The sequence below is a fragment of the Aphelocoma coerulescens genome, chromosome 24, assembly GCF_041296385.1.
Source record: "Aphelocoma coerulescens isolate FSJ_1873_10779 chromosome 24, UR_Acoe_1.0, whole genome shotgun sequence".
Classification (NCBI taxonomy): Eukaryota; Metazoa; Chordata; class Aves; order Passeriformes; family Corvidae; genus Aphelocoma; species Aphelocoma coerulescens.
The window spans coordinates 6,917,482-6,933,110 of NC_091037.1; the positions used below are offsets into that span (position 1 = coordinate 6,917,482).

At 45.3% G+C, this 15,629-nt stretch overlaps 1 protein-coding gene across 6 annotated transcripts in view; it reads right to left on the minus strand.

Moving 5' to 3' along the window:
- APLP2 (amyloid beta precursor like protein 2) overlaps nt 1-15,629 on the minus strand; it is a 47,907-nt gene that overhangs the window by 11,617 nt on the left and 20,661 nt on the right. For 5 of the 6 annotated variants that reach the window (XM_068994811.1, XM_068994809.1, XM_068994808.1 and 2 more), the window contains exons 2-10: nt 14,228-14,401; nt 12,845-12,974; nt 8,622-8,734; nt 6,948-7,123; nt 5,873-6,090; nt 4,100-4,267; nt 2,052-2,167; nt 1,398-1,472; nt 73-231 (exon numbers count right to left, since the gene is read on the minus strand). In XM_068994811.1, coding sequence (XP_068850912.1) covers nt 73-231; nt 1,398-1,472; nt 2,052-2,167; nt 4,100-4,267; nt 5,873-6,090; nt 6,948-7,123; nt 8,622-8,734; nt 12,845-12,974; nt 14,228-14,401 — 1,329 coding nt within the window. The remainder of the gene's footprint in view (nt 1-72; nt 232-1,397; nt 1,473-2,051; nt 2,168-4,099; nt 4,268-5,872; nt 6,091-6,947; nt 7,124-8,621; nt 8,735-12,844; nt 12,975-14,227; nt 14,402-15,629) is intronic. The other variant, XM_068994812.1, reaches the window with a different exon arrangement.

Consider the following 15,629-nt stretch of genomic DNA (forward strand, 5'->3'; position numbering starts at 1 on the left):
CACCAAGACATTCCCACCTGCCATCTTACCCAGTGCTATCCTACTGGACAAAAGTGTTGGGAAGAAACTCACACGTGGTGGGTCAGCCTGCAAGGCAGCCAGGTAGTTCTCCAGGGCGATGCGACGGCGATCGTTCAGCATGGCTTCCACACGAGCCAGGTGAGTCTCCACCAGCTGCTGCTTCTCACTCGCTGCTTCTTTCTCCAGAGATTTCACCATGGCCTGGAAGTGCTAGAGCAAAGAAAGTAATCTGTGTGAAATGCACCATGTGACCAACAACTCCTGTAACCCTTTAGAACTAACAAAGACTGTCAAACTCCATATGCAGCCCATTTATAGTTAGGAGAGAACGGCATGGAGAAATGCTGATGCAGATTTCATCTCTGCAAATTCAGTGGTGACAATTTGCCTTCTAAACTTCCCTCAGAAGCCATTTCAAAGGTCTGAAGAGGGAAAAATGACCTTGCACATAAAGCCCGTGTTGGGGTTGGGAGATCCAGGCTGTGCTGAACAACTGACACAATATTAACTCTTGCCCTCGACCCTGCAATATGAAAACAGGATTGATCCCTTCAGCCTGGAGCCATTAATTTGAATTTGCAGAAGTTTACAAAGGTATTGCACAGGGAATTTTCCATCCGCATGCCTTCAGATCAAATCTCTATTCTTTTAGAAAGGTCATAACCCTCATCTCCAAACAAACCAGAATAGTCCAGTAAGTGTTGTGTTTCAACAGAGATAATGACAAATTCTTGGATTTGCACATAGTTCCAAACAGTGATTTATATTAAAAAAATGCAGAGAGAAAACTGTGTTCCAGGATAAAATCCAAAGTGGGCTTAAAAGCTGGAGTCAGTCACTTATTTGGATATTGGTTTGAGAGAAATTCACAGAGTTGTCAATGCCAGAAGAGCCTTCCCCTAATGATCCCACACTGTGAATATCCCTGATTAACTTCACAGTCCAACTGAACTCTCCTCGTAAGGCACAAGATTGGCATTTTGGCAGCACACCAGCTTTATCTGCTGTCTAAGCAGTTCTCACTAAGTCTGCCCGAGCAGGAAATGTGCATCCAGAGAGCCAGGGCTGACTCTGAACCAGGCTCTGAGGCCAGCGGTCAGTGCAAAACAGGCCAAAGGTCTGGAATTACAATATGGCTCTGCTGTCGCTACGCTTGAGGGGCGAGATCACTTTCTACTGGTGTGTCTAGGAAAGGACCTGGCATAGTATCAGATCATCTCCAGTTTTAACAACAAAGCAAGCAGTTGAATCAAACCCCCTCTAAAAAGCAGCTGTTGACAGAGCAGGAAGGCTGTTCTTGCATCTCAGCTGTCTTTTGGCTCTGAATATTGCAATTTCTCTCAGTAACTTTCCTCTTTAGGTCCTTCCATTCTTACCTGGATCAGAGTCTGCCTTTCTGCCTTGGGGAGATTTACAGCCTGGTGCTCTGCCTCCTCCCATTCTTTTTTCACCTGGACAGAAAAAGGACAGAACACACGAACAAGACACAAATTTGTATCTCATCTTTATGAGCTGATTTGCCTTCACAGGCAGATCCTAGCACAGCCTGGCTTTTTTAAGGCACAAAAGAGCTGTTGTGGGGTTTAAACCTAGCACTTAATCCCTCTGAGCAACAAGCCAAGCTTCGCAGAATCCCAGAAGGGTTTGGGCTGGAAGGGACCTTAAAGCTCATCTTGTTCCACTCCCTGCCATGGGCAGGGGATGCCTTCTACTAGACCCGATGGCTCCAAGCCCTGTCCAACCTGGCCTTAGACACTTTCAGGTATGGGGAATCCACAGCCTCTCTGGGCAACTTGTGCCAGGACTTCAGGACCCTCTGAGTAAAGAATTTCTTACCAGCATCTAATCTAATTCCTCTCTCCCAACACTGGAGAAATAAAAAACTGACTGCCATGGTGTGGTCATACTGAAACAAACACAGAGAAGGCTGGAAATTGGAAAGCAAGTCACTTCACCACCAATTTTTCCAGTAAAACAGGGGCAGCAAGCCACACGTGAACAACCACCCAGCACAAAGCCTGAAGACTCACCCGGTCCATGCGGTTGTGGTGCCTGACCTCCAGCTGCTCCTTGGCCTTCTGGAAGCGGGCATGCTCGTTGTCATCAGCTGGGGTTTCAAAGTAGACATCCACATCATCAGTTGGCACTGCATGAAGAGAGAAAGGTAAGCAGAGCATCAGAAACCCACGATCCTGGATTGCAGAGGGCAGGGAGAGGAATCTCCATGCCTGCCTCATTAATAGCCTGGCGAGCTGAGCCTACTGAACCGCCACCTTCCAGAGTCCGTTTTGGAATCTTTACGGTGCCAATTTTCTGTCCAACATCAGCTCCATCAGCCCAAATGGCAGCAATGACCACACCTCCCAGCACTGTAGCACTCAGCTCCAGAAACACAGTGCCTGGCATGGCAGGATAAAGAACTCCTTTTCCCTTCCCTTCCACATTGGCTTTGGATGGTTTAAGTGACATTCTGTGCATTAGCTGTTCGCTGACAAGCTGGCTCCAGACATCATTAATATGATTAGGGAGCCTGACAATAAATCTGCACAAAACCAGCATTTTACACTTCAAACCTACCTTTCCTACCAGATGCACCATGCAGGACTTGCAGGCAATGATATTAGACGAGACAGTGACAGAAGGAGGCTGAGTGTGACAAAGTGACTCGTCCAATACACTGGACGGTTTGGAACTTCAAGACATCCAAATTCGACACGGGGAAAAACAAAATTTCAGAACTGATAAACTTCAAGCATCTGCAGAATCCACATCAGGGGCTCTGTATTCTATACACTGCAGTTCAGGAAGTGCTGAACACGTTCCTTTGCTACAGTTTTAGAAACTACACATCCCAGAGCCTTTCTGAAAGATCTGTGGCAAACATGATGCTCTCTGTTGTTGCCCTTTGCCTGAGGGAGGGCCCAAAGGGACAGTTAAGGCAACCTCTCATCCATATTAGTTATTTGGGTGGAAAAAACCTCCAACACATCATTAAAGACAGCATGCTTCATAAAAAAATTACCTGGCACTTCAGCATGAACACTGGGTAAGAGTTTAGCATGCATTGCATCCACCAACCTTCCCTCTAAGTAGGGGAAAATAATGACAACATACAACACAGGCACTATTGTTGCAAGGGACAATGTCATATCAGTCCCATATTCTTGGTCTGCTCCTGGCATTTCTGAACCAGGCTTGGACACAGAGAACTCTCTTCCCAGCCCCAAATCCTTCTGTAACAGGACAAACTTTTGTACAAAAAGCTCCTGACATCCACATCTTTTCTTTCACTGCCTCAGTTAGAATAGCCCAATCTAAAGCACTTGCATGAAGCACATTTTGTAAACAGGATTATGGCTGTATAGTCAGGCTGCCAAGCCCCAGATAACACAAAAAGCCTTTCAAAAGGCTTTAATGGTAGCTGAAGTGGAAGTGCTGGAGTTCAACAATAAGATTAATAAGGAGGCTAAAATGGTTTTGGTAGTTTTATCATCTGACATAAAAGCCAGTTGAAATTGGTGCCAAAAACCTTAAGCACTCAAAAACACAGGGATTGAGTTGTGATTCGTATTTCATACCAAGCTGGAAATGGGAATCTGAATTCTATACTACTTGTTTGATATTTTCTAAAATTAAAATAGCAAGAAAATGTCTACTATGAGGAGAACAGCAGTCTGCTTTTCAGAACCTACTGTCCAACATATGCATGGTAACACGATTGGGGAAAGCAAGGGCTTCCTTACATATATTCTGATTAAAAGGCCAGTTAGGCAAGAGGTCAGAGACAGCCCCTGGTCCTTGCTGTAGATCTGGAAGAGGACAGCTGAGCCCTCAGCAAGAACTGCAAGTCACCAGGGAGCACAGACAGCGTATCATGAGAGCCACTTTCCCCAGGAACAACCACCCTACAGACCTAGGGAAGTGGAGACAGGAGGAGACTGCTGCAAAGGGACAGACACCAGAACCAAAGGGATAAGCTACAGACAGGTCCTCTATTGCCCAAGGCAAGGAGGAGGAGACACCACACGCCAGACAGACAGTGGCCAGCTGCAAAAGGCCAGTGGGAGGCAGGACTTACTCATCTTTTTACACACAGCCATACAATACTCCTCTGACTCAAAATTGTTCCTGTTGCCTCCGCAGCCTCCATATATAAAGCGAATGCATTTTCTCTTGTTAGCATCGAAGTACCAACGAGGCATCACAGCCCGGCAGGGCCCTGTCATGGCCTCCTGGGAGCAGACAGCTGTGTGGAGATGGGTTAGAACATGAGCTGGTGAGGAGCACAGGCCTTGCCGAGTGATTTACATGATGCAGAGGTGGCTCTACTTCACCCCTTCCTCTGAGGCACCAGCCTCAGCATCGCTGCTGCACTGACCCAAGGGCTTCTGTCAGTTTTGGGGGGTTTAACACTCCAAAGCATCCATCACAAGCTGGTCAGGGAGATGCCTGCACGTGGTGCTTTGGAGCTAGCCAAGCAGCTCACTCTGTCTCTACATGGAGCTCTCATCTGCAAGAGATTTCTCCAGAGCCAGAGGCTGGGAAAGCAGGAATCTGTTCTGCTGATGCCACAGCATTATGCCCTGGGTGCCCCAGTGGGAGAGCCTCCACTCTATAAAACCAATAGCACGGAAAGCCAGTCCATTAGGGCTGCTTAAAGCATCCAAGGATGTCCTGTTCACTGCACTCTGCCTGGACAGACACTCCACATCTTACAGGGGAGGTGTAGGAGTAAGTGAAAAAGCAGGCTAAACCAAGGCAGTGACCTCCATGCCAGCCTCAGACACTGAGGTTTTAAGGTTTGAAACATCTGTGCACCAAATATTAAAACTCCATGCAGCTATGGCACAGGGAATGCTTCATGGTGAGCCAGCAATAGCAGCTGGGCTGTTTTGAGGCAAGAGAGCAGATATAGTGTATATATTAGCAACTGTTCGTGGTACTCCAGGGAAAAAAGACTGTATACCCCCAAAACAGACACCCCAATCATATTCCTCCAAGCCTCTTACAACACCTGCAGATCTGTAAGAGCCGGGTACACATATCAGCTAAGCCTCGTTTCAGCAAGGAAAATTATCTGCAGCATGCTGGCATTTTACCAAAAAGATGCAAGAACTGCTGGCAATGATTCAGTGATCTGTAGCTAATTGAATTTCATTCCCTCTCCGCTCCTCCCTTTTCTGCAGACACGTCTACATTCAAAGTGTAGGACATCACATAATGCTGAGGCACCACACCATGAGCCCTCTGCAAGGGCACCTACCACTCAACAAAAGCTGCCACCAGCACAGTAGATTCTACTACTGCAGAAAGTGTATCTTAACATATAATAAAGTTAGGTCAGTTGTGCTGGCTGACTTTCTTTTGTGGGCGAGAAATATTTATGCAAAGGCAGCACCAAGGATGTTCCTCATCCTTAAATGACCACATGGCACCTCTGCAGAGTATGGCCCAACACTTTTAGCTTCCTCATTTTAAGCTGGAATATACCACCAAATTTTAAATTTACAGTGTACCCCAAATGTCCCTTTAACAATTTCCAAAATTTGTAGATACGGCTTTTGTGACTCATCACTGCACCTTCATGGAGGTGCTTGTTCAACATGCCAAACACTGGGCTTCCCACCAGCAGAACTGCTGCTTATCTGGAAACATATGGCCCGTGCTCTAGAGAGTTAATTTCAACACTTGAAACATAAGCATCATCAGCTTTCCTCTGTTTGCTAACTTATCTGGCAAATAAAACTTCCAAGTGGCATTTATTGACTCGATCAAAACCCCATCGCTAACTGACAGCCAACAGGAATGATTCCAAGGGAGCAGGAGGCCTGTGGACTGGGATGTGTCTTACATTTCATGTCGCTGCTCACTTCTTTTTCAGCCATAGCTTTGTCACTGCTGGGCTCTGTGGGGGTCTCCTCAATGTAGTCATCAACCTTGTAGCTGTCATAGTAGTAATCACGGTCTTCAACCACATCCTCCTCCTCTTCCCCTTCATCATCCTCATCTTCATCTTCCTCCACAGCTGTTCCTGTGAAGTCTTCTACACCTGCCTCTGTAGGGAACTCACTGGAGGGACACAGATAAATTAGGGGGTAAAGTTAAGGCTAATCATTTGGACGTACCAGAATAAAGATTCTCTTTCCCTCTGTTCTAGAAACACCAGAAATGGGAAAAATAAGTGTACCAACTCTTGATTAGCCCATCACCCCCAGCAATGGGACATCCCTCATTACAGACACTCCTGCTGCTGCAGGCAGAGCTTCTCCACGGCCCTGGCTTCATGCAGCCCCTTTTCATTTTTCAGTAAGCGAAAATCTAACCTCGGGGCAGGTTCCTAATGTAGAATCCCAGAATGGTTTGGGTTAGAAGAGACCTTAAAGCCCATCTTGTTTGACCCCCCTCCCCTGGACAAGGATACCTTCCACTGTCCCAGGCTGCTCCAAGTCCTGTCCAGCCTGGCGTTGGACTCTTCAAGGAATGGGGCAGCCACAGCTTCTCTGGGCAACCTGTGCCAGGGCCTCACCACCCTCACAGGGAAGATTTTTTTTCCCAATATCCATCTATCCCTGCCATTCCCCCCTGTCCTGTCCCTACAGGCCCTTGTCCAAAGACCCTCTCTAGCTCTCTCAGAGCCTGTTTAGGAATTGGAAGGGGCTCTAAGGTCTCCCTAAAGCCTTCTCTTCTCCAGGCTGAATGACCCCAACTCTCTGCAGGGATGAAGGGAGAGTGGGTGTTTAGCCCCTCCAGTAAAAGGGGCACTGCAAAGCCATTTGTCCTCTTCAGGCTCAGGACACTCCTTTAGGAAACCCAAAAGCACAGAAGTTCGCTCAATCCTCCACCACAAGGGAGTTGCCTTGTGAAACATTCCCAAGCAGCAGCTTCATGTACAAAGGTGTCAACATCTACACCAGTAAGAACTCTACCTCTTGTAAAGATCATAGTCTTCATCCTCGTCTTCATCCTCTTCCTCTTTGGACAGAGCTTCATCCACAACCTTAGTCTGAGGACAGCACACATATTCTGTTCCGTGGAACTGATCCACTCCGCAGGGCAGCAGCATCCCGTAGCTGTGCAGGATCATCCCTTCTGTCAGACAGGCCTGAAAGGGGAGCCCATTCATGTCAGCTCAGCATCATGCTCTGCCTTTGGATAAAGCTCAAGTTTGCCTATCAGAGATCCCAAGAACGGTTTAAATTTTACAGCAAAAACAACAGCAACATATGACCTAAATCTGAACATCGAAGGAAAGTGGATTTGAAACTTGCAGTGTAAAAAAATCCTCACAGAAGTCCCAGATTCAGAACCACCCAGTTCTTCCTGGTGTTAACGTTTCACACCCCGGCCCCAACAACTGCTGGTTTGTCAGCCTGGCAAAGTCCAGGAAAAAAAACCTAAACATTTTGTGCCAACTCAACAGAGAACACTTGAAAGAACCAGAAAGGGTGTTTGCTTTTCTGGGCTGGCCATTTCATTAAACTTCATCTATTAAACTTTACATTAGAGCAAGTGAACAATTGCTCAGATGGACTTTGTGTCAGGATTATTTTACCATTCTGTAGATGAAAATCAAGCAGATAATTCAACAAAAAGCCAAACGTAAACTATGCTTGGACATTATGTCTATTGACTTCTCTTAAGCTAAGGAAATACTTGGCTTTGAGGTGCCCAGAAAAGAATGAAGAAAAGCTTTATTATGCCCATCAGAACGCTTTTGTGCTTTGCTTTGTTACAGCACGGATTTTAAATGAGCCAAATATTGCTGGAAAAGTTCTCCAACTACATTTAAAGCAAATGATTTTTCAATTTTCTAGACATTAACAAGTTTACCCTCAATTAAAAAACAATTCCTCTAGTACAGCTTTATTTAGACAGATTTCTGCTCACAGGATTTTAAAGTAGGAATTTTAAGTGGAGCATCCTTAACCTCATCTGGTTAACAACTGGTTCTTGTGTTGCTGTTTCTACAATTGTTGCTTCTACAAAATGGAAAACATGAACATTCTGTCAGGATCTTGTTTTTATTACCCCTGCTTCAAATGGGAGTGCAAAGCTTTCGCAACAGTTTAGCTAGTCAGATAAAAAAACACAAAACCCCCCCAAAACCACGGGCTAGATTTATTTTGAGAATATAATCCATCTCTTATGTAAAACCTCCACTAATCAGTCCCAATGAAACCCAGATTGCTCCCAGGCAAGCCCTCCCAGCCAAATCCTCAGCAGCAGCAGGTACATAAAAACAAAATGTGCAAGAAAAATAGGGACTATCCTCTGCCCTCAGTATCTCCCTGGAAAGAGGAAAGAAAGAGGGATGAACCACCGGTTAAAGCAGCATCCCAGAGCCCTGATTTCAATTCCTAGCTCTATGATATGGATAAGCTATTCAGGACAGCTTTTCACAAAGAATAATTCAACTGCTACACAGGTTTTTAAGTCACTTGAGTACTTTTAAATTTTTATTTCCTCGCTGTCTGCCTCAGTTCATTGACTGGAACATGGGAATAGCAACCCAGAGTGAAACACTGCTATGCTCCAACACTACAAGCATCCAAGTGGACAGATCCAGAATAAAGAAGCTCCTGTGCCAGTGGCTCCATTACCTCCTTTGCCACGGTGTGCCAGTGCTGGTGGCTCTCACACACATCCATGCGCTCCTTGTGGAAGAACCGGCATTTCTCGGGAACCAGCAGGACATCACTCACAAACTCACCCACTGCAAAACACAATGGCCACAGTTCACACTCGCCCAGCTTCCAACAGCAAATGAAGCCTCCATCAGAACTCCCCCAAAGAGCACTCTGTGCATGTGCCTTGAGGGTTTGGTATATTCTTAAAGGAGACAAGTCACACCAGCTGTGAAAATTATCTCTGAGAATCTAAAGAAAAACAGAGCCTCGGAGATTCCAAGGTAAAACCAGGAGCACAGGGTGATCCTGCTGACCCCTAAAGCTGAACTGAAGGCAGAGTTTACAGTGCAAGTTAATAAACAATTGTTCTTCCATGAAAGGATTGACTGAAGAGATTTCACTCAAATCTTTGAGAAGATTGTGTTTGCACTCGGAAGTTTCAAACCACTTAATCACCTACTTCCAAATGAGCTGCATCATACCAAAGTTCCTTCATGCTGTCTGCTGCTGTAACAGCCTGGAAATTTTTATATGCTGAGGGTGTTATCTATGTTTTCAGTATCTGAGCAAGTCTTGTTTGGTTTTGTTTTGTTTCCAGATGGTTTAATTCAAGATCAGCTGCAGCACATTCACTGCCCTAACCAAAACACAGAGGGCTGGAAAATAAAAACTATACAGCCTAAATATCAGAGTACAACCAGAGTCAGCAAATACACTGCATTCCAATATCTAGATAACCACAAGCTCACCAGCACAAGGAAGCTTTGGCCCAATCTTTGTGCCAAACCCAGACTTTTGCTTTTGAGGAAGATGGGAGAGAGAGAATCACTCTACTGTACAGACTCTAGTTGGAGTTAAAAGCTATTTACCATAAATTTCCACCATCATTCAGTTTGGTACCAACACATGTGAAATAAGGATCAGAACTAAATCAGCATCACTGCCTGCTCTTACCCCAGAAGTCCCAGCAAACACTGCCACTGGAATCCAAACAGGAGATTCCAAGCTGAGGTTTTTCCTTTCTTTCTTGCAGATTCAAATGCTGCACCCAGTGATTTTAAAATAAGGAGAGAGCTAGATACTCTAAGAAGACCAGGAAAAGATCTTCAGCACAAGCATTTCAAAGCAGCATTCCCTGCACACATGACCAGCAGCTTTAGGCATCATTTGTTAAAACTGGAGAAAAGCTTTTAAGTCAAGACTTTTTCTCACAGTCTCCACGAAGCAGAATTCTTTGTCCAACCAATCCTTCACACTATTTTTCAAAACATATTTTAAATATTGTTTGCATGACCAATTTTTTTGCAACTCCTTAGTGTTGATACTAAAAGTTTATGGACACTTCTATACAGTATAGAGAAGTTAAATAGTTTAGAGTTAGATTACCTGATAATTGAAGATAATGAAATCAAATGACCTTAACCATCCCTTTGTAATTACTTACATTTTAAACTAACAGAGATGGTATTTTCCCCATTTTCTTATCTCAAAACTGGCCAGTTAGAATTTTGAGTGAATAATCTTTCATCCTACTCTATCAGGAAAGGTTTCAATGCTTCTGATAAGAAAAGTAAAACTGAGCAAACTTTTAAAACCAAGAGACTGTGGTTCTGGGGGCTGAAGTCAGAAGATTCATGGGTTCTTCTCTTCACCTTTAAAATACAAAGGTGCTTTCCTTTGTGGGGGAGAGGCAGAGAAGATTAAAAAGGGTATGGTGACAGGATCCTACCACAAGGTATGCTGTGCATTAATGTATCAAGGTGTCTTGGGGATACTTTATTATCCCATATAATTTTGGGGGATTTTGTTCTGTTTTCTTTTGTCTTGTTTCTGGGGGCTGCTCCCCCCCATCCTCCCTGGCTCTGGGAGTGTTGCAATGGTGGGAGCCAGGCTGGGATTTCTGGGGACAGCTCCTTCTTTTTTCGGGCATGCTGTTCGACTGGACACACACGGCCAGTATCTCTGACCAAGGATCCTGTTGTTCCTGTGGGTTTTGCCTGCTTCTTTTTCGTTTTTTGGGTTTTTGGTTTTTTTTTGCTTCAGCACTGTGACTGAGCCTCCTGGCTTGGCTTCTTTTACTGCTCTACTGTCGGGAAGCTCAGAGCTGGTGCGTGCCCTGCCAGGACCCTGCGGCGCCCTCAGTTTCCCACCGGGGGCTGCTGCCCAACACCCACCGTACCTCTGCTGTTCCCAGGTTTGTGCTACACTGCACCCTTCACCCCTGCTTGCCAGCAGGGCCTGCCCCTCCCAGCTGCGGAGTTTCTGCTGCCTCTTGCTTGCTACCTCTGGGTGAGTCCACCCTGCCGTTCCAGCTTCCTTCTCCTGAGGCTCCTGCTACAGCTGCTTTTGCTGTCAGACGGGGCACTGGGCGCGGCTCCCGCGGGAGTTTGTAACAGCAGCGCCTTCTCCATCCCCCGCGGGCTGCGCTACCTCTACCACAGAGACAGAGCGAGGCGGGCGGCGCCGCGCCACAGCGCCCCCTGCAGCCGCGGGGGAACCATCGCACCCGCCCTGCCCGGCCGGGAGCCAGCGGCGCCCCTGCTGGCCGGGAGCGGAACTGCACCCGAGGGGAAAGCGCTTCAATAGCACGAAGAGACCGACCGCTCACTGGGTGTGCTGCTCTCGTTTGTTGGTGTCACCACTGTTGTCGTTTGCCTCGCTATACATACACACTCTAGTAAAGAACTGCTATTTCTTTTCTCATATCTTTGCCTGAAAGCCCACTAATTTCAAAATTATAATAATTCGGAGGGGAGGGGGCCGTATTTTCCATTCCAGGGGAGGCTCCTGCCTTCCTTAGCAGACACCCATCTTTAGAACCAAGACACAAGGAAAACACAACCAAGAATGGGAACAAAATCCCACAGTTTGACTACAATCCCAGAGAAACATCATTTACAACAAGCAATTTGTGTAGTGCTAAAGACAAAGAGATTGTATAGATATCTGGACTCCAGACTTGCAACTCAGATCTGAAAACCAAAGCAGCCTCACAGGCTGGGGGCCTGCAAGTCATGAACAGTGAGAAATACACTGACAAAAAACCTGAATAAATGGTTTAATGAGTATCCAATTTTAGGGCAGTGTCAGTAAAATCAGTTTATTTTTCAGCTGGAGATTAGGCCTGGGGAAGGATTTGTAAAAAAGACAACTCCTTATAAATCCAGGGATCTTGCTTTCATCCTTATTTCCATCAGAAGTTCTTATGATCAGTTGGGCTTGGTTGCTTCCCAAACCTGAATTTCCACATCTATAAAGACAAGCACCTTTCTCCCAGGATGTGTCCACAGTAACTTTTATGTTTAATGAAGTGCTTTATGATTGTCTAGTGGAAGGTATTACATAAAGGACAAAACACCCACATGGTTCTGCTTCTTTGCTGGAGTTCTCCTTGTCAAATCGCATGGTAACTTGGGATACGGACAGAAATTATGAAAACTGGTTCCTACTGAATGCTCCCAGCAATCAGACTCTTCCAAGACTTCCTACAAGTCTTTTCCAGTGGATAACTGAAAAGAAAGTCAGCCAGCTGAAACTAAGCTGGGGCAGCATGGGGCAGCGCAGTGTCAGCCACAACCCACAAGTCAGAAGTCCCAAGTTAACCAGTTAAAACATGCTGCCTGATTCCAGTGGGTGGGGAGATTCTGGAAAGCACCATGAAATCCATCACAGTTTATCTCATATTCTTTCACAGTTCAAAATGGGGACAAGGGATACAGCTGCAAGAAGCAGGGCCTCTTTGAAACAGCAACGTTTAAATATAGTCATTGAAATAGAATAGAGATCTCTTGCCAAGACCAAGCAGGAAGCCTGAGCACACTGAGCATTTAAGTCTCCAAGGCAACAAAATATTAAAGCTTCACAAAAATAGGATCAAAATATTAAACCCCAATGTCTTTGTGATATTCAGATACAATAGCCTTCAGGTTTTTATGGCAGTTGCAGAGAGAATGGGGATTTGTTTTTCATGCCAGGCACCATTATTCCACCACAGCTGTTACCAAGCTGTTGATCTGCTCCAGAAAGGCAGAGTTCCATCTTGTGGAAAGAAAAATGTTTCAGTGCAAGTTGAATGTGGAAATGACAACCTGATACAAGAGAAGTCTTACAAACTAAGTTGTTCTCTCTGTATGAACCCAGGAGGCAATTCCTTGCTTCTCCCACAGGAATGCACAGCACACCCAGCACACACTCACCCAGGCACTTGTAGGGCACGACGATGTGAGTGTGGTCCTTGCATTGCTTCTTCCCACGCTTGCACCAGCTGTCAATGCTGACAGGCTGGTTGGCTTCCACCACGTTGGTGATCTGAAGGTCTGGGTACATCTGGGGAACAGCACAGACAGAGAGGTTTCTCTCCAGAAAGGACAGAGAATGTGCAGAGCAGCCCCTACCTTAGTAGTGTAGTAGAGTAGTGAGGCTGATTCTCTACACAGGAACAAGTTGAAGTTTGCACATGGACACACGCTCTCCTCTGGATCAAACTCAGGACAGCTGGAGACATAAAGAAAGCTCCAGCTGTCTGTCACACAGGGCTTCAGAAACGGATATGCCACTGCTTTGAGGCAGGAGAAAGCCAGGTCAGGGCAAGAGTCCTCACTGGCACTAAGCTAAGGGGTCTGGATTTGCACAGCAGTGGAGGAGGAGCATCTGGGTATTCAGGTTTGGAGGAGATGTAGCTGTTTAATTCTTTCTGGAGCAACACAATACCCCCTGGAACAGCAATCACCAACAAACAGGGTTTAGTAATGTCTTCAGACTCTCTCAACACTTGTCAGGTTATGCACCCACCTCCTCAGGTTTCCTCGTGCCTGGTCCATTTATGATGTATTAATTTGATCCTTATGCCCTGCTCAAGCTCTCAAGTCCAGACACTGGCTTATATTTAGGCTTCTACTACGTGAAAAAAATGCAGCCCCAGTTATATCAGTCTTGTAAAACAGTTTAAAAAGTTTTCCAGTCCAGACATGGTACATTCTGTTGCTTTCCCATTAAAAAAAAATACATTCCTTGTGGTATTTTATGTGCCTGTCACCTCATAGGAGCAATTAAAGACACTGGACAAGGCCAATATGTTATAGAGTATCTGAAACACAGTAGAAGACGATTACATCTTTTGTAATAAAGTATAAAGAGCTTAAAAATACCGTCAAAATTTGATTAAAATATTTTTCTAATATTCTGGCTGATCTGAACACATCACTGAGAATAGCACAGCCACATTCTACCTAGAATAGGTGTCAGGTTCCATTTTACACAACAGGGAGCAGATGCTGGTTAACCAGCTCAGGGGCAGAACATTTGGGTAAAGCCCTGCAAACATACATGAAGATAGATACCTCTGACATACAGACCAAGGACCTTCTGTGGCAGTGTGAGGTGATCTGAGGTAGCTCCTAAATCCCACTGCAGTGTCCTCCCTGCTCTTCCTGGGCAATAACTCAGCAGGACAGTACAGGGAATTGGACATGGGCAAAAGCAAGCTCATCTCCTGCAGGGTTAATTTGCTACTGAGCAGCTAAATTGGAATCCAATTCCTTCACAGCAGTGAAGAGTCAGGATTACACAGAAAATCTCACCTCCTGGCAATATTGCAGAATCTCCTCCTTTCTTCCAAAGCAGCTCTTGGTCCCAGAAGTGTCAGGTTCCCATTTCCCAGTCTGGATGTTCACATGCATATTTAGCTTCCCACAGAACATGGCAATTTGAGGCTCTGCCACCGCAAACCCCGTCCCAGCATTGGCTGCAAGGGCCTGTGAAGACAAACCAAACCAAAACACCTTGATTCATTATCTGATCAAAGGCTCAACAGCTCACAGAACCAGAAACCCTCTGGCATCTTCTCAGACAGCTCCTGCTTGATCCAGAATATCAATGGAGTCTTGCAAACTATTTTGTAACAACATTCCTTGAGATGCTGAGCCAACCCCAAGTTTTCAGCAGCAAGGCATTTGTTTTCCCCAACTCTGTTTTTATAACTGAAACAACAGCTTACCAAAACCAAGAATACTTCCCACTAAAAGGCTGCACCTACATGGGGGCAAAACAGATGTCTGAAAAACTTACTAAATAGTACTAATAACTTTTGGCAGAAGGACCTCTGTGAGGTTACACACAAGCAGGTATCACTACTACTAATAAAATAACTGCCTCCCACTGCAAGAATCCTGCTCAGAGTTTAAAGCTGTGTGTTTATCCCAATATCACTGAATAATTGGGATAGAAATACCCAAGATTTTTGCTCAAACATACAAATAAAGATGATTTCTGCTGAATCAGAAAAAATAGCTGTGGCAACCAGCTCCTCAAAGCCTGTTGTGTCCCATTCAGTGCACTCCTATGGGGAGCTGTTTCAGATGTGTATTCTGCACACTTCCAAGACTGCACCAGCAGATAAAAACCTGACAGCCCAGGCCCACATTTGGGTCAAATTGCAGACTGATCAATGAAAATAAGGTCAGGGCCCCTTTCTGAAATCTTGCTGGCTGACCGAAAGAGGAAAAAGAGGAGTACATTAAATTGCAGACTTTTTTTTTTTTTTTCCCTGAGAAGACCAAGTGGATGGTGGGAGCTGAACATGCTCTCCTTAAATAACTACTACCTGTTGTACAAGAGAAAGAGGCATAAGGCAAAAAAGCAGATAAATTACTAAATCAAATGCTCTTTAAGGTGTTCAGGAGAATTAAATCCATTTCAGCTACTCCAGATGGAAACAGCAATGCAGAGTCTGCTGGCCCTAAGCTGCTTTTCACTGGCAGGCAACACAACCCCAGGCTACCAGTCCTGCCTTCATATTTAACTTTTTGTGCATTGAAAAATGCATAAATTACTGTGGTCACTGTTCATTCCCTACTGCCTGCAGACCCCCATCAATTCATACCAATATTTGTATGCCTAAAGCAAATAAAGGAATAAAGAGTAGAATTCAACTGGACAACTTCTTTGTGCAGCTCCTAGTTACTGGATATTAGGAAAAAGAAT